The 19,668-nt window shown below is 38.6% G+C and overlaps 2 protein-coding genes across 2 annotated transcripts; one reads left to right on the top strand and one right to left on the bottom strand.

The window, feature by feature from the left end:
• Window positions 1-2,971: 2,971 nt before the first annotated feature.
• Window positions 2,972-3,514, bottom strand: LOC139353453 (E3 ubiquitin-protein ligase RFWD3-like). Its single transcript, XM_070997699.1, has one exon. It carries the CDS (start codon window positions 3,512-3,514, stop codon window positions 2,972-2,974), a length of 543 nt encoding a protein of 180 aa, XP_070853800.1.
• A 14,059-nt stretch (window positions 3,515-17,573) lies between these two features.
• On the top strand, window positions 17,574-18,916 carry LOC139353409 (uncharacterized). Its single transcript, XM_070997590.1, has 3 exons — window positions 17,574-17,858; window positions 18,477-18,627; window positions 18,762-18,916. Exons 1-3 carry the CDS (start codon window positions 17,655-17,657, stop codon window positions 18,914-18,916), a joined length of 510 nt encoding a protein of 169 aa, XP_070853691.1. The 5' UTR covers window positions 17,574-17,654.
• Window positions 18,917-19,668: the final 752 nt, after the last annotated feature.

Raw genomic sequence — 19,668 nt, 5'->3', positions numbered from 1 at the left:
TAAAAAACAGTTCACGATCAATAAAAAATAGAATACTTTCTCAACACATCTTCAACCACTACATACCTCATTCACACAAAACCGCCTGATCATACCAATTCTAAAACCTCAAAAGGATGAAACCAACATCTCATCATACCGACCCATCTAACTTAACTGCTGCCTGAATAACACTATGGACAAAATAATAGCGAACAGACTATAGTGGTTCCTTAACAACGAAAAACTTCTACACCCACATCAATTCGGTTTCAAAAAAAAAGGTTAATCGACTTCGGATAATCTGCTTTATGCAGATCACATCATCACGAAGTCGCTCAATACTAGGAAACATACCTCACTCATCTCTCTCGACTTCGCAAGAGCTTTCGATCGAGTAGGTACTCACTCAATAATTGACCAACTGATAAAATGGAAATGCGGCCACAAAATAATAAATTACATTATAAACTTCACCGAAAGCAGAAAGATAACAGTCCGAATAGGGACACACTACTCAAACATACACCCTTTGGAAAAATCCCGCAAGGATCCCCCATATCAGTGGTATTCTTTCTAATAGCATTCAATAAACAAGCCAACATCCTGACAAGATATAAACAGATCAAATTCAGCGCATATGCCGACGATTTCCTTTTGCTGGTAAATCTAAAAAATAAGAAAAACATTACCATCAACCTAAACCACCTCTTTAGGAAAATAGATGACTGGGGAAGTTACTCAGGCGCATCCCTGTCACAAACTAAATTTGAACATCTAAGTTAACAACAGCAATATTTGCGCATATTTTTCTCCGAAAATATTGCAACATTGTCAAGCACAAAGTTGCAGCCCAAGTTCAATAACATATAGTTCAATAACATAAACACGAGCATCCGGTCAGCCGCAACTAAGTACGGAATACGAATTCTGCAGACCCTGCAGATTCTGCAACCAAGCAATTTTGTCAACGCTACCAACGCCGCTGCCAGCGCCGCTGCCGCCGAAGCCGACGTCGCTGCCCCAAGCTACAGCTTTAAATAGGGATCGCTATGTAGAGTAGAGTAGTTCCGATTTGTATCTCGAATAAATAAGACATCTTAATCCAATTTTTGAAGTTTTAATTATTTGGAAATTAACTTCTACACATATGTAGAAAACACGGATGCAAATGCGTAATTACAACACAGAATTCTAGCATAAAAAACGTAGCATCACTTAAAATACTCGGACTAACCATAAACAAGAAATACAACTGCAACTCACACATTGACACTCTCATACCATCACTCTCCAACAAACTTAACATCATAAAATGCTTGGCCAGCCCCAAATTTAACTGCAACACAAACACTCTACTAAACATCACAAAAGCCATACTTATATCTAAAATTGACTATGCACTTCGTACATATGGGTACGCCCCAAAAAACATACTAAACAAATTAAAAACCACACTAAACGCAGCTCTTAGAGCAGTCCTAGGTGCGTTTCGCACAACACTAACATATAATTTACTTTACGAATCCAGCCTTCCAACCATCGAGCAACGGCGAGACCAGCTTACAACCAAACTCTTTAAAAACCTCATTCGCTCTAAAGATACACCAATACACAAATTTATCAAACCAATAACCAGAAGAAAAAAATGGACCTCAACACTAGAACGAGCTATAGGAAATTGTCAACTTCTTAGCATACCCTTCCAACCAACAAAACTATACAAAACAAAACCGCCATGGCAACTACAAAAAAATTTAATCAACACCTCGCTACACAACTACAAAAAAAACAACACTTCACCTGAAACATTCCAAAAACTTTTCAATGAAACAAAAGAAAACTACAAAAACCATACATTTATATACACGGACGGATCCCAACAAAATTCAAACACAGCCTTTGCTATAACCACCGAAACAGAAACACTGCACTACGGAAACTTGCCACCTTATTCATCAATCCTAACAGCAGAAATAACTGGAATCCTCGAAGCCATTAAAATTGCAATTAGTAGGAGAGGAAAATTTGTAATCTGCTCTGACTCCTTAGGAGCGATCGAAGCAATCCGCAATCCACAAAACCTCAACAAATACCCAGCACACATCAGATCACAAATACAATCAAAACAACCTAAAATAAAACTTTTATGGACCCCAGGACACTCCAACATCAAAGGAAACGAACTCGCAAACGGCCAAAGAAGCAACGAAAATGCCACTTATATATACGAAAAACGAAAATATAAAAGACATAAACAAACTTCTAAAAAATCACCTAACGCAAGAAAAAGAAACCCTAATAAACAAATGCAACACATGGTACAAAAACATTAACACAAACAACACCCACATATCAACACTCTCTAACATAATTCAAGAAGAAATTACCAGAGTTGACCAAATCAAATTTATAAGACTCCGCCTTGGACATTCAATCATAACACACAAACACCTTTTCGATCCAAACACCTCTCGCAACTGCCCTCTCTGCCAATCAACTCCAGTTAAGATGGAACACATTTTAGATTCATGCCCAGCAATAGCCCAGGACAAGCAACGACTTTTTAAAAATCTCAAAGCCACCGACTACCTCATGCACCCAACAGCAGAAAATATAACTACTATCATAAATTTTCTAAAAAAAACAAACTTTTACAAATTAATCTAAATCCAAAATTTAAAATATTCTTAAATTAAGTTCACTTACTAAAAATTAGGTAGTCGAAGGCCCCGCAGCTAGTACTACAACCCCCTATGTTAGTTTTAGTTTTGTAAACTTTTCTAACATCTTTAATAAATAAATAAATAAATAAATATTACTGTTTAGAAAATATATTCACTGGGCTATATCAGCTTATGATAAAAAAAAAATATACAATAAAACTTAAGCTGTAGTTTTGAATTTTCAAGAAAAGTATACAATAACCATAATCAACTATTTGTTTTAAAGGTATGAAAATATTCACTGTTCTTGGGGAGACCGATGTTGATCAAGGAGCAGCTTGTCCCAACGGAGCAGGCTGGGTAGCCACCAGGACAGGGAAGCCGAAGAGATAGCGCAGATCCTGATGACTCACTGGCTGCTTGCAGAGGGCGCAGTCTGTCCTGTGAACCAGGTGCTGGCGGATGCAGCAGTCCCCGAAAAGATGGCCGCACTTCAGGGACACAATGCGATGGGGGCCTTCGGAATCCCAGGGCGAGAGGCAAATCGAACAGCTGTTCTCCTCGTGGATCCTGCTCAGCTCATCTTTCACCCCTTGCATTTCCTGGTGCAAATCATCCCGCTGATTGGCCATAACACCGATCTCCAAGTTGAGGTGTGTCTCCTTGGCTTCGTTATCTTGCATTTCCTGTTGCAACGTCTGCAACAGGGCATTCCTCTCGTTGGCCAATTCCTCCGAAATGCGCCTGGTGTCCGTCAGCTGTATGTTGCACTGCCGCAGGGCAGCTTTAATCTCGTCCTTCCGCTTGACCATCGCCTGGGTTCTTCTTTGCTCGTGGCGAAGTTCAGCGATCAAATCAGCACGATTCATCTTGGCGATTCTCCTATTTCGCGGGATCGCCTACTCTTCCTCTCCTAAAAAATCCTTCATTGTTTTCTAGTTTGAGTATCTATGAGTATCTATGAGTATGAGTTTCTATGAGTATTTATGAATACTTATTGTTTCAAACAAGTAGAGATGTCAAATGAAAGATTAATTACTCTCAGCGGGCTCTATCGAATTCTTAAAAATATATCAAGATACTTCGCAGGGTTGTTGATAATTTATCGAAATATCGATGTTATTATATTAGGGGTTTTTTTATATATTGATATTGTTTTTAATATTTTTGAGTTAGTCACATTAAATTCTTGTACAGTCACCAGACGACGATAATTTAGAAGACCCTTTTGGGACTTTGTGGGAGAGCACAAATAAATAAATAACACCAATACGATATTGTTAAAAATACTCGTCAATTTTAAAAAGGGAAGGAATTCAGTAAATTTAAGAAGTTCAATTTTGTGGACGTACATATACATTTTAACATTGTTATTATTTTTTCAAATTGTTTTTTTCTAAACCAAAAAGCCCAGCTTGGCATCTTTATGAACCACCTGGCTGACTGTTATTCCTGGCAAAAATGTGCAGCTTCCACCAAGTCGTATACGTAATGTGCGTTGTAAAATTAGCAAAAGCTCTCACAAGCCCAAAACGGAAGGAGTTAAGACGGAAAAGAGGATGGGAAAAATAAGCGGAAGCAGGGGCAGAGGGCATTTCATAAAAACTGCTAACTTCCTAAACTGATTGTCCCCTCGCCTGATGGAGAGAAAGCTTCAAGTTGAATAGAAAATTGCAGCTGCAAAAGTTCTCTTCCGTCGTTTGTTGTCACTGTATTGGACCAACCTCGAACCTCTTTAGTCCGGTCCTGATGCGAATATTCCGCCCACACTTCCTGCGTCTCCTTTCTGGAGCCGCCAGAAAGAATGTACCATACTTTCCAATGACACTCACGCACGTTCCGTACTGCGTCGTTAGGGTCTCGATGACGGCGTAAGGGCCTCTTCTTCTTAAGTGAGTCCAAACATTTTAATATCTAGAGTTCACCTGGGATAGCAGCGCACTATAAACAGGGCAGCCGTTCGAGAGCATATAATATTCCGATTGAAAGCCCTTGTGTCGACAGTTTCCGCAGTCTACGACGTTCTTGCACTTTACCGCAATGTGGTTGTCCTGTCCGCACTGGCGGCAGACCAACTTGTCCTCCTCATATTTGCATCTAAGGCACGCATAAGTGCGAACCTGCGTACGGCATCGGTAGGAGAACCATTCGACCTCCAGCGTCACGTTTATCATGGCACCATTAGCAGATCACCAAGGCTAAACTCCAATCCTGATCATCATGGCGGTAATAATCTCCTCGTATCGGTTCATAGTAGTCTGAACACATCCCGCCGCGTAAGCGCTCGATATTTGATTTACCACCACCTTCATGTGGGTCGATCGGAAGTCTTCGAGCTCCGCAGCGATGGCATCATTTCCACTCTTCACCTTTTCCATGATGGAGACCGTCGGTTTGGCGGTGTTCATTACGCCCTCTGAAGCGCCCTCTTTCGCCACCTGGTGCACCATCCTTCGTTTTAGCAATTTTCGACGATGAGGGACGGCTCTCTGGTGGTACGTCCCAATTGTCATCTAAGATTTTTGACGCAATCTTAGCCCAATAATTGTCATCAAGGGCCATCATCTTAGATCTCAAATTATCTCGTTGCATACGCAGAAATCGACTTTAAAAACGGAGCAAAAATTAAACAGGTATGAAAGCGAAAACGATTTGAATCCGACTGTGCACGCAGCTCGCCGGAGTGCCACCGACGATGCTGAGTCGCTGGACTGGGGCTTGCTTCAGGCCAGTACAAGAAGCTTACTTTAACGACGAAGAAGCAAAACTGGCGGGACTTCGTGGGACGGCACAAGAATGATCCATGAGGGCACGCCTACCGGATATGCCGAGGCCGGAAAAAGACAGCCGATCTCGGATGTCTTCGATCAAACGGCGCGTTCCCCGTAACCTGGCACGACTGCGCACATGTGCTCCTCTGCAACTTCTTCCCTGATGCGGAGTCGAGTGTCCAAGATGACATACCGATTCTCGAGGTGGCAACCTGTGTCGCGAGGCTGAGAAGACTGCGATTTCCGGGTATGGATGGCATCACGGGCGGGATTGTCATGGAGGTATGGCGTGCCATCCCACAGCACCTGACGAAGCTGTACTCTCGGTGCATCTCGGAAGGATACTTTCCGGCCGAGTGGAAGCACCCGAGAGTGATACCGCTGGTAAAGGGGCCAGATAAAGACAGGAGCAATCCTGCCTCTTATCGTGGCATATGCCTTTTGCTAGTATTCGGAAAGGCGCTAGAAGGAATCATGGTGAATCGGCTGAAGGATGGGCTACCGGATGGCTGCAGATAGCAATTTGGATTCAGGCCTGGACGCTGCGTCGAGGATTCGTGGATGCACGCCAAAAACACCGTCGCCAACAGTCGTGAGAGGAGAGTCCTTGGAATCTTTGTCGACTTGCAGAACATGGTTTAGTACAGAAAAAAAGGCAAAAGGCAAAAGGCTAAAAAACCAAAGGCCACATAACATTGTCCACTTTTTTAAGTCTGTAGTAACGAAAAATAAACACAGTATTTTATAAAAAATATAATACATTTTCCCCCTTAATTCAGCTTATTTCTTGTTGATCCAGCTATTTTTGCACAAACAAAAATGACGCCACTGGTCCTGTCAGCAAGGAAATACTGGTCACTCCGGATCTGGAAATTATAGGAACTTTGACTTACAGAAGCTAGTTTATATATATATATGATGGACGTTGATGCACTACGAGCAGTACAAACAAGAGGCCCAACGACACCAAGCACGTGCTTGTTACGAGTACCTGAAATTTGGGCAAAAAATACGAGTTCGCGAGGAAGATACAAAAAACAAATAGAGACGGGACACAAATGAAAATAAAAGAAGCATCTAAGAATGAAGCAAATGAGTTAAAATATTAGTTTTTAATACCGGGATAGAAGTTGAAGTGCAAATTAAATGATAAAGGTTGTTATAATTATTACATAGAACGCGAAAGGGCTCGTGCAGACAAAAATTAGATGTACATCGTGGCAAATTTAGGGGATAATAATTTCGTGTTAGTCTAACAGGAACATTGAAAGTTAGGCGGCTTACAAGTTCTACAGAATCAATATCACCTCTTATAAGATTTTGCATAAAAATAGTACCAAGCATTGTTCTACGATTTGCAAGGGTAGGTAAATTAAGCAATAGTAATCTACTCTGATAGGAAGGTAGCCTTATGTTTTGATCCCAGTTCAAACTACGAAGGGCAAAAAGAAGAAATTTTTTTTGTACCGACTCAATACGGTCAATATGCACTTGGTATTGTGGACTCCAAACCGAAGAACAATATTCCAAAATAGGACGGACAAGGGAGGCAAATAATAATTTGGTTGTATAAGGGTCATCAAATTCTTTTGACCAACGCTTTATAAACCCAAGAACACTCATGGCCTTGCTGACAGTGGACATTATGTGGCAGTCAAATTTAAGTTTTGGGTCCAGAAGAACGCCTAAGTCATTTACTGAATATATACGGTCGAGTGGCGTATTTTGAAGAGAGTAACTAACAAAAGTAGGAGTACCTCTATGAAAAGTCATAACGTTGCATTTAAGGCAGTTCAAATTTAAAAGGTTATACTCACACCATCCCTGAAAACAATCAATATCTGACTGTAAGTTGAAACCCGACGCTATATCATTATGTGATAAACAAAGCTTAACATCATCAGCATACATTAGTACACGAGAGTGTGTTATGATAGAGGGAAGATCGTTAATAAACAAAGTAAACAGCAAAGGGCCCAAATGACTACCCTGAGGCACTCCAGATGTCACATAGATCAGTTTTGAGGCAGCGTTCTTGAATATAACCCTCTGAGTCCTACCATTCAAATAACTTGAAATCCAAGTTAATAGATTACATGGAAACCCAAGCTGATTTAATTTAAATAAGAGAAGAGAGTGGTTGACAGAGTCAAAGGCCTTACTAAAATCAGTGTATATAACGTCAGTCTGCATTTTATTCTTAAATCCATTTATTACAATAGATGACAATTCCAGAAGGTTGGTAGTGGTCGATCTTCGCTTAACAAAACCATGCTGATACGGTGATATTAGCGAGGAACATAAATGTTGCAAATGAGAAGTAATAATACGTTCAAATGCTTTAGGAATTGCCGACAATTTAGAAATACCTCTGTAATTCTGGGCATCCGCCTTCGCACCCTTTTTGTGAAGTGGAATGATAAAAGAGTCCTTCCAGATAGTAGGAAAAACTGACGATGAAATAGACAAATTAAAAAGTTTAAGAATCGGTTTACATATGGTTGACGCACAAAACTTAAGCACACACCCGGGGAGTCCATCAGGACCGGGAGAATAAGTTGGCGTTGTTTTTTCTAAGTCTCTTACGAGAGAAATTTCCGTAATTTCAGGGGTAAAGATACAATTTGCCTTATTTAAGGGATTAGGGTAGTTAGAATTTGACCAAGCAGCCGAACTATAAGTAGTTTGGAAAAACTCGGCAAATAAATCAGCAATTTCAGAATCCGTCGATGCCTCCATTGAGTTAAAACGTACCGATGAAGGCAATGCTGACGACTTACGCTTGGCATTGACAAAGTTATAAAACTGCTTCGGATCATTTGAAAATTCAAATTTACATCGACTTAAATACATAGAATAGCAATGACTATTAAGAACATTAAAATCCGATCGAGCCACCACATATTTCGAAAAATCAGATGGCTTACCCGATTTCTTATACTTTTTATAAGTGTTTGTCTTAAGGTTTTTAAGTCTTTGAAGCGCATTGGTAAACCAAGGTGGCCTGTTTGTCTTTGAAGGAAACCTATCAGGAACGCATTCATTAAAAAAGATATTTAACACTATATAGAAGTGTTCAGTGGCGCTTTCAATATCCATACAATTGTACAATTCTGTCCAATTATATTGAGAAATCATGTCGTTAAGTTTTTTAAAGTTACATTTTCGGAAACTTCTCACTTTAGTTTGAGAAACTAAAGGAGAGAGGGTATCAACGCATGGGAGGCAGATTGTCAATTCCATTGTTGGATGATATCGGTCTTCAGGTACAACAAGAGCGTCAATTCTAGATACCGTGACTTCAGACGGGTCTGAAACAAACACAAGATCTAGTTGTCTATTTAATGAATTCCGTATAAAGCTTACTTGCTGTAACGATAATTCTAGAAGACCATCAACAAAATCATGGGCGGATAGAGGTATAGCGACTAGTGAGTCAGTAGGAGGAGACCAAGAAATACCAGGGAGATTAAAGTCACCCAAAACAATCAAAAGGTCACTGTTAGAAAGAAGGGATAGAACAGATTTTATCGCAGACAGGTGGTGCTCATAAATTATTAAATCAGAGCCAGGTGGAATATAGGAGCTTGTAACAAATATTGAGAATGATTGCAAGGAAACTTTCACACTAACAAATTCAATTTCATTAGGAGTATCAGAGTGAATTCTCTCGGAAGTTAGGCTAGTGCTAACGGCAATCAGCACACCGCCTCCCCTACGTGAGGAGCGATCGGTCCTATAGGCATTAAAATTGTTTGACAGAACTTCATTGTCAGATATCTCTGGCTTCAACCAAGTTTCCGTAAAAGCCAAAAAATAAGCAAGCCCAGCAGCAGATTGCACCTCACTAAGCTGAGAGCCAGAAACGGTAACTTTTGTACCTATAGGTACGGTCGGCACCGTAGCCGGCACTGAAGGTTTATTTACCACCCGACTTCGAGAAGCAGTGACTTCACCTAAAACAGCTGTATCCATAGGCGCAGTAGGTTCACTTACCACAGTGTCAACAGTGACTGCTGCAGCCACCAAGTTCGGATTTGGGGTGGATACCGTGACCGTATTAACTGCCGCTGAGCTGGTTTTTTTACGTTTAGGCGACTCAGTTAGTAATTTTTTATTATTAAATTGGGCACAAACGGAATTGAACCCCTCATTGAGCTGTTTAAAAGCACCAGAGAGATTCAAAAGGCTGTCTCGAGTCTGCTTCATAAAGCCGCTCATCTCAACAACCATTTCCTTGCAGGATCCACATGACCACATGAGTCCAGAATTCTGATCAATAAAGTCTTTGACTCTACCAGTAAATCCTGCGCATTTAACGTGCATTATCGACTCGCAGAGCCAGCAGAAAATAAAAGGGTCTTTAGTTGAAGACGAAAGAGTACAATTTTTCTTAGAGCAGATAAGAGCCATTTTAAGGAGATTAAATAAAATAGAATAATATATGAAAAATACCTCGAGTAAATTTGGCACTGGGATCAAATTCCAAAACCACAAAGGCACAAAACACGAAAAAAATAAGAGCGCGAGATCGCGTAATAATTTAAACGTAAGAGAGCACGAGAGAAAAAATCTTCTATCGATTGAGCGTTGCTTGTGGGACACTGACAACTTTACGCAGGAACAGTTACAATGTAAAGCAAGCAAGAGAGAGAGAGAGAGACAAGAGAATAGCACACCAAAAGTCTACCAGAAATTTGGCAGGTTCAGAGAGAGTTTAAGTTACAGTTGTAATATAGAGCGGGAGAGAGAGTGAGAATCGAAGAGTTTTAGCAAGTTTAGTGAGTATAAGAATTACACTAACAAAGCTAGTAGATTAAACAAATCTAATATAAATGTTAAAATATCTATAATCACTGGGAGATCTAGTAAAAAACACTAAACACACTAACCCAGCGGTTAGACTAAGCTTTGTTAATAAACAAACACAAAACACTCGCAAAAAATCACAGAATAGACAAAAAATTCAGAGCACAAGAGTAAACACAACCGTTCACAAGCGACGCTAAATCGGTCATCGGTACTAGTCTGTAGTAATGAAAAATAAACACATTAGTTTATAAAAAATTTCATAAATTTTTCCCCAGAATTGTTTTTTTTTTTAAATGACACCACTGGTCCGGTCAGCAAGGAAATACTGGTCACTCCGGATCTGAAAATTATTTATCTGCTGGCCACTCCGGATCCTTTCTTCGCGGAGGGGCAGTTCACTCTGGGCGCTCATCCCTTCGCCTTGTGTGACCTGGAAGACTTGGAAGAAACGATGCAACTCCTGGATGTAGCCCGTGCCATGGATTTGCCCATACCGGAAATAGCCAGCTGGGAAATTCAGAAATTGCACATCACAATATGCGGCAGTACTTCCAAGAGCGAGTGCTAGACATTAATCATGTTATAGCTTGATTAACAGAAATTCAAATAGATTACTTTTGCACATAACGTAGATTACTATTTTATTAGATTTAAAATAAAAATCAGTGATCTAAATACAATAAGTATTATTTGGCATTGTAGGCGTGCCGCGGATGTAGCCCCTTTAATGGAGCACATACCATGGGAGAGATCAGATTCCGATTGCGCAGATGGAAGCAGGTTGAAAGGAGTGGCCATTCACCAATGAAAATACCTTCGACTTGCCTATTGAAAAATTTCTACAATACCGAATAGTAGGATTGTAGACTGAAGGTAGATTTTCATTATTCGGTATTTAGTATACATTAGCCCGTTTTCCATTATTCGGTAATTTTGGTATTTTTTAATAGGTAACGCGTAGGTATTTTTAGCATGAACAAGTACTAGCACTAAATCCTTAGAGCCTTAGAAAGAGACAAATATATATGACATTTACTGGTATATGCTTGATTAAGAAGGCATGGTCACTTAGGCATTTGAATGTTAACTTCAAACGTTATAACTCAAAAAGCTTCAACTAGCTTTTTTAAATGTTCGAAGCTTTTAAAATTAATTTATATTTTACATAATTTATTTATTTACAATTGTGGGCAATTAATAGTGAGATTGGCCGTAAAATCAGACACTTTTGATACGACTTCAAAATATTTTGGTGCTGAGCAAAATCTCGTAAATGATTTTAATTTTATCATCTCCGGCAGTCATTTCTTCATGTGCTATTCGAGCTTCATTCTGAATGCTAGCATATGGTTTTGTCTTTATTTATAAGTTGCAGCGTTATTTTTGGTCGCAACGGACTTATTAAGGCTCTAAAATATTACTTTTTTGTTTTTATTAATTTCAAGCAATAAGTTGGCTGCATGGAGCTGAAAAAATCAAGCAAAAAGCGCTAAATAAGTTTTTTTACTGGATCCCATTTTTACTGAAACTAATGCTAGAGCTGCTTACAAAAATACATATCCATGAAACGAGCCCGAGTCGATGGCAAATTCTGTTAATGTTTGACCCCTGGATCACGAAAATGCCACTAACATTATTTTCGATGCCACTTTTTTTTTAGGTTCAAACTGTTACATTTCTGGCTTTCCGAATTTCTTCTTTCACTTCGAGTCTTATCCACCCAATTGAGCCAGCTTTTGATGCATTTTAAGTCAATAGATCAGGTAGTCCCGCCGGCAAAATATAGTCCGTTAACGATACTCGCAATACGTGCAGGGGAAAGGGATAGCAATATCGATGAAACACGTCAACGGACTGAAGGCCTACCTTATGTAATTGTACCATGATCAGAGCTAAACTTTGCCATACATCCATATGATTGGATAATTCTAATTTAAAGTTTACAACCCAGCGAATAAAACAAGCCGCATATGTCGAAAATTCATGGAAAATTGATTTTATAGTGGACTAAATACCTAAATCATATATTTAAAAGGTAAATAATTATAAAAAGAGTAATCTATTGAAATCAGATTTTTATAAATTCTTTAAAAGTTTTAAAATAATAACAAAATAAATGCTCTTTACCTTGTCTCTCTCTCTATCGACCAAAAAACGGAACTTTTAGAGTACACTATATATTACATTTTCAGTTAGGGCTTGTTTTATTCGATGTATTGTAAACTTCAAGCTAGAACACATTAGGATTTTCCAACGGATTCACATATTTCGTCTTTGTCGAGCTCCTGCGCTGTCATTACTTATCCAATTAAAATTTTATGTAGTTTAGCTCTGATCTATTGACTTTAAGATCGAACAAAAACACCTCTTAACGATGTTTAAAAAATAGAAACGATCGCACATACAAAAGTTCTGATATCCTAATTTGTGACGAAAAATAATTTTACATTCGGAAAAATAAAAACACTTTCTAAAAATTACCCATTCGGACCGCTATAGAAAAATATTTAAGATTTTACACACACAGACATTTTCTATTGTAGCGTGTATTTTTGAATACCTTTTAAGCGTGGATCTTAACAATAACGTGTTATATACAAAAATGTAAGGAATCTCAAGAGCTGTAAAGATAAAAGTTTTAAAGACAACGTCGTTAGAACCGTTTTTTAGTAAATTAAAAAAAAATTATTTTTTTAATGTTTCTTGTTATAATTTTGAAAATATTTTATTTAGACAAATTTCGTTTAAGCGGCGTTTATAAAATTTCGAAATACCTTTACAACGTGGTATAGCCCAAGTCTGTTGCTTTAGTAGTACAGAAGATAGGGCCTTCCAAAATTTCGCTATTTATAGCTGTTTTCCCGCTAAACTAGCGGGTTTTTCCAAAAGTGGTAGAACTAATGTTTCTTATATCGATCTGTTTGGGACAAACTGACAAAACAATGTTAATTTTTTATTTTCACTAGTCCCCCACAATCTAGTTTTGGGCATTACTTTTGAACGGATTGTCGAATACTGTCTCATATGTCCCCTCATTCGACGCGTATTTTCAATATAAAAACAAGGAAGAACGCTTTAGTCCAGTACCTCGACTATCAGATACCCGTTACTCAGCTAATGGGACCAACAGGAAATGGAGATATGCAAGCAGCCAAGCGAGATCGAAATGCGCCACCTACCCGCGATCTCAATATATGGTTATGTGGGCGGTAGACAGATTAAAGCGTTATGGGCGTTTGAGTTGGCATGACAAACGTTTTTTTTTTAATCAATCTATAAGTATTGACGAGACCATTACATTTCAGTTAAGATTTTTAACCTAGCATGGAAATTGTGGGCGCCACAGGTGTGGGCGGCTTGTGGGCGTTGCATATTCGCGTAACAAACTTGCCCTGCGCACAAAGCTACGGAATCTAAATCTGAAATCCCAATTCTCTATCTTTGAAAGTTTTCGAGATATCTGCGTTCATATTTAAGATTTTTTTAAGTTTGTGGGCGTTAAAGTGGGCGTGGCACCCTGCTGAAACAAACTTGCGCTGCGTAAGAAGCTGCACGAGAGCCTAGCTCTCATAGTTTCCGAGATCTCAGCGTTCATCCGGACAGACAGACAGACGGACATGGCTAGATCGACTAGGCTAGTGATCTTGATCAAGAATATATGTACTTTATCGGGTCGGAAACGCTTCCTTCTACCTGTTACTCTACGATAACGGGTATAAAAACTGGTTAAAAAATCAAATAATGCTGCTGCCTAAATTTACAACAGACATGTTGAAAAGAGTTATTCCCTCAAAAGGAAGCAAACAAGTATTGATATAATATTTAGTCGACAACTCATCGGTAGGAACTGCATAGTTTTTTTAAAAACTGAAAAATTTTACTTCTCTATTGATATGCCTCACAATATTTGTAATGTCAATGAAACGGTTTTCCTTATTAACAAAATTAAAAAGAAAGAAAATGTTTAATTTTTTGAAGGGAAAATTATTATAAACTTACAATCACTTTTCAATCAACCTTATAATCTAACAAATTTTGAAATTTTCAAAGTAGATGAGATTGTAACTGATAAAAGTATTAGCTTTAACCTTAGCGATATAAAAAACAACGCAATAATATTAAAAAACACACAAAACACTCTCGCTATTTTTCCGTTCGTGTATAAAATAAAAACATGGATTTTAACACCGGTGCAGGTAAGTATTAACTGTATCATTAAATTTTTATTTATATTATAAAACTAACTTTTTCATAAAGAACTAAAAAAGTGTAATTTGCATGGAAACTAAAAAAATTACATGCTCTCTAAAAACTATTCGGCATGAATTTAAATTTTTTTTGCAGATTTCTAAAATTTTGTGGCAAATAGTTTTTTGAGTGTATACATTTTACACAATAATAACTTTTATTTTCTAGGAAATTCTTATCCGTCTCAGTTCGACGCAATTTCACCCCATAGCAAGTGTATATTTCTATAAAAATATATTTCCAGTCTTAATAATTATTGACAAATTTTCAGATTACCTCTTTGAAAGGATTTTGAAGGAACTGGAAATGCGTCGACTCAGGGAAGAGCAAACATTAAAACAATTGGAGAAAAGTAGGCGCAGGGAGGAAGGAACACAAAAGCTGTTAAAAACGCTTACGGAGTACGTCTTTATGGTCCGTGGCGAAGAAAGGCAACTAAAGTCCCTACCTGTTATGGAGCCTTCAAGCTTCAAATTCTGCCCTTCGAAACCCTTCCCGATTTTCAGGATTTCGAACAAAAACTTTTAAATGATAATTTACTTATTATACTTATACTTATATAATTTATTTGTATTGTATGTCGTTTACGGTTACCTGGTAAATAATATGTTTGCCTTTTTCTAGAAATCAAAACTAAAAATGGTTGGAGGACACGATGTTCCCACTTTTACAAGGCTGGATATTAAAGCCGTTATTTCGGACAAGCTAGCTGTGAACATAACGTGCCGGGGATCTCTGTATAAACCCAGCATCCAAATATTATCCACATATGTGATTATTAAAGGTAATGCCCCCAAGTTAATTTTTATTTTTACTGAATAAAAACCCATTTTTTTTCTGTTTCTTTTAGACGTGGCTTTTAGTAAATTTCCAATATCAACAGAGCTGGACATAAACAAAGTTATTGAACATGCCAGGGACCGTATCTACAAGCGGCAAAAGCCCTGATAAAAAAAATAAAGGCAAAATAAGTTGAATAAGTCAAATAAATATTTTTTATTTTTAGATTTTCCAATTGGGAAAGGATCTTCTAGGCATCATCTACAAGCGTTAAGCTGTAAAGTCACTTCTGGGATACTTTCAGAAGTGACTTTGGCGATATCGCATTCCACTTCGGCGACACTTCTCGACAGAAGTAACGCAGAAGTGACTTCGAGAAGTGTCGCCGAAGTGTCACTTGTCTTCCCGACGGGAGTCACTTCCGCGATCCGAATGCGATATCTCGTACGATCGTTTTCATCTTCTAGAAGTCACTTATTAGTGCCTTCCGTGATAGAAAATGCGGGCGTTAGAGTGGGCGTGAAAAACTGTTTTAGGTCAATCGATAGGTATTGACGATACCAATACATTCCAGTTAAATTTCTTTTTCTAGCATTAAAACTGTGGGCGCCACAGTTTAGCACGGATTATGGGCGTTAGAGTGACACTTTGCTAAAATAAACTTGCGTTGCGTAATAATCTATAGAATCTGCATGTCTCATCCCAATTTTTAGCTTTTGTAGTTTCCGAGATCACAGCGTTCATACGGACAGACAGACGGACAGGGCTAGATCGGCCTGCTGGTGATCCTGATCAAAAATTTAAGGACTTTATGGGGTCGGAAACGCTTCCTTCTACCTGTTACATACCTTCCGAAGAATATAGTATAACCGTTTACTCAACGAATAACGGGTAAATTTATTAAATTCTTGGTAATCAATTTTTAGTTTTTGACATACCTTTTGATTGTTGTACCCTCGTTATGACCGAACCATCACCTCTGATTTTCAATTCTGCGGCTATATATATTGGGCTGCCCAAAAAGTAATTGCGGATTTTTCATATAGTCGGCGTTTATAATTTTTTTAACTGCTTGTGACTCTGTAATTGCATTCTTTCTTTTGTCAGTTATTAGCTGTCACTATTAGCTTGCTTTAGAAAAAAAGTTCGCGTAATTTTGTTTACATTTGTATGATTGGCGCCTTTTTTAATATGGAGTCCACAAAAGAGCATTTTCGTCATATTTTACTTTATTATTTCCGTAAAAGAAAAAGCACAGAGAGAGTTGCTAAAAATCAAAGCATTAATCGAATTGGATCGTCATGTAACTGAGCGTGAGATAGGAGAGAAGTTAAATATACCAAAATCAACCGTTCATTATCACATACAAAGTCTTGGACTGGTGAAAAAGCTTGATATTTGGGTACCACATGAATTGAAAGAAATTCATTTAACAAACCGAATCAACGTTTGTGATATGCATCTTAAACGCAATGAATTCGATCCATTTTTAAAGCGAATCATAACTGGAGATGAAAAATGGATTGTTTACAATAACGTTAATCGAAAACGATCATGATCCAAGCATGGTGAACCAGCTCAAACCACTTCAAAGGCTGATATCCACCAAAAGAAGGTTATGCTGTCTATTTGGTGGGATTGGAAGGGTGTGGTATATTTTGAGCTGCTTCCAAGGAACCAAACGATTAATTCGGATGTTTACTGTCAACAACTGGACAAATTGAATGCAGCCATCAACGAGAAACGGCCAGAATTGATCAATCGTAAAGGTGTCATTTTCCATCATGACAACGCCAGACCACACACATCTTTGATGACCCGGCAAAAACTGGGACAGCTTGGCTGGGAAGTTTTGATGCATCCACCATATAGCCCTGACCTTGCACCATCAGACTACCATTTATTTCGATCTTTGCAGAACTCCTTAAATGGTAAAACTTTCGGCAATGATGAGGCTATAAAATCGCACTTGGTTCAGTTTTTTGCAGATAAAGGCCAGAAGTTTGCCGGGAAGATGGCAAAAGGTTATCGAACAAAATGGAAATTATATATTTGATTAAAGTTCATTCTAAGTTTGATTAAAAATGCATTTACTTTCTTTTAAAAAATCCGCAATTACTTTTTGGGCAACCCAATAGTTGTCAATTTTAAAGGCCGACTTCCCAATCCGGTCGCTAGACTATTTAAAGGAGGTGGACTGTGAGTCTTAAGGTGCAGTCCATGGCAAACAGGTATGCCCTTCATATTTAAGATAATTTTCTAACATATTTCTTCCCTTTTTTAAAGAAAAATGAATTTCAATCTGCACGAAATGAAAAATGTGCCAACGCCATCCGAGGAGAGTAGGTTTGCAGGGCTGGATGGACGGATCCAACGCCTGGAGGAAGTAGTCCGCGCGATGGGGAGTGAGGTCAACAAAATGCGGACTGATATGGCGGAGTTGAAAGCCGTGAACTCTGCCATTCTCGACTCACAGGCACAAGTGTTGGCTCTCTGGAGGAAAATGGCACCAGTCGAGCCAATTTTAGAGACCGACTTCCCAATCCGGTCGCTAGACCATTTAAAGGAGGACGATAAGATATACGGAAAAATGGAAAAATATGTAAGTTTTCAAAATCGAAGCGTTCACGGACATACTTTAACAGCAATAACAACTTACATTAAAATTCGGAAATAATACAAAATTATATTTCTTATATCAAAAGTTTACAACGCAATGTAGGAGAAGATAATTTTATGGGGCTGGAATCTTCTCCTACATTGCGTTGTAAATTTTGATTTAAAAAATATAATTTTGTATTATTTCCGAATCTTAATGTGAGTTGTTAATCATATTTTCTAGTATGTTGTGACGTTTCGCACCCGATCGTCAAAGTTGAGCAGAAGTCTACTCTGGGGGTCTTTCACACACTTTGTAATAAAAACTCGGAAATATGTTGAACTTCACCAGTTGTATTCATTTGTATACTTTCAATCTTTGACTTATTGCTAAACTTGATTTACAAATTAGGAAATATAAAAGCTCGGTTATAAACGCGACCAGCTTCTCCTTATGTCTTCTTCGTAGTGTAGTGCTGCTAACATTTGCAGCAGAAATCTAACATTCGCTGTTAAAACTGCTGTTGTCCACTGCTTCTCAGAGTCGCCAGAAAACAGCTGTCCAGCTTCTCCTAATTGACAGAAACACCCGTTCATAGTAATTTTTATATTTTTATTTCAGGTACCGCTCTTTAAATCCATTTTGGGGAATAATTTTATAAAAAACTTGGACCAAATAATAAGCCCTGAAGTAATCATTCAATTGAATTACAGTGGGTCTAGACATAAATATGGACTTGCAAATTTCCATAATTTGAATTCAGTCTTGCAAGGTACGTCCATTTTTATGATTAAAAACTTTGTGACGTTTACTTTGTAATAAACAGGAGCCAATATTAGAAATAATATATTACATTATAAATATTAGCCAAAGCTAATAATTTTAAATGTGCTTATATCTTTGCAGAGTCACAAATAAGGGAAGGGTATGCCTTATTGAACTATGTAAAAGACATCCGGTTGACCTTCGTGAGGCAAAAGAATAAAATTTATAAAGAAAAAAGCGCCCTAAGGAAGGCCAACCCGGAACCAGGAGTAGAGCCCGAGAGCGATTCTGATTGAAAATAAATAAATAAAAATTTTAAATTTAAATCCAGTTTTAGTATTCCTGGGGAAAACTTCCAGATATTTGATTTTTGAATGCTTCTCATACGCAGCCGGTCCAGGATGTGGACACCTCCGTGGGACCGGATGGGTTCATGATGGAGCTGAAGAAGAAAAACTTCGACGAGATGACGCTCAAGGAGTTCCAGAAGGCGGTAGTCCTGGAGACCAAGCCCTGATTAGCTGCAGATGGCACCGCAGTAAATGTGACTCTGGAGGTAGATGACCAGGCGCTAGCCGTTCTCGACGGCGGGAGAGTCTACATAAAGTGGTTCTCCTACCGCTGCCGCTCTCAGGTGCGCATCTACGCGGGCCACCGATGCCTTGGGTTTGAACATAAGGTCAGCGAGTGTCGGTACGCCCGAGAGAAGCAGGTCTGCCGCCAGTGTGGGCAGTACGACCGCGTCGCGTCGCATTGCAGAAATGCGGTGGACTGCCGTCTTTCTTTTCATAATTATAATTTAGTTATAGTTTTAAATAAAAATCAGGGATTTAAGTACAAAAAATCATGATCGGATGCCATTTTAGTTCCGCCGGCGCATTTTTGATTATAAGCCCTCCAATGTAGAACATGCCTCGCGAATGGTCCGATTGCGACTGCGCAGATGGAAGCAGGTTGAACAGAGTGGCTTTTCAGCCATGAAAAACATTGGCGTTACCTGTCGCAAAATCCCTAAAATACCGAATTGTGGGATTCGGTATATTTCGTA

Source organism: Drosophila suzukii, chromosome X, assembly GCF_043229965.1.
Source record: "Drosophila suzukii chromosome X, CBGP_Dsuzu_IsoJpt1.0, whole genome shotgun sequence".
NCBI lineage: Eukaryota > Metazoa > Arthropoda > Insecta > Diptera > Drosophilidae > Drosophila > Drosophila suzukii.
Note: the sequence above shows the minus strand (reverse complement) of the source record. Positions and strands in the feature narration are given on the sequence as shown.

Excerpts from the sequence above, each read along its gene's own strand:
- LOC139353409 (XM_070997590.1), top strand. The coding sequence starts at position 17,655 with ATGGGGAGTGAGGTCAACAAAATGCGGACTGATATGGCGGAGTTGAAA. Across the intron at positions 17,859-18,476 it reads ACGGAAAAATGGAAAAATAT|GTACCGCTCTTTAAATCCAT; the intron begins GTAAGTTTTCAA and ends TTTTTATTTCAG. Across the intron at positions 18,628-18,761 it reads TTTGAATTCAGTCTTGCAAG|AGTCACAAATAAGGGAAGGG; the intron begins GTACGTCCATTT and ends ATATCTTTGCAG.
- LOC139353453 (XM_070997699.1), bottom strand. The coding sequence starts at position 3,514 with ATGAATCGTGCTGATTTGATCGCTGAACTTCGCCACGAGCAAAGAAGA.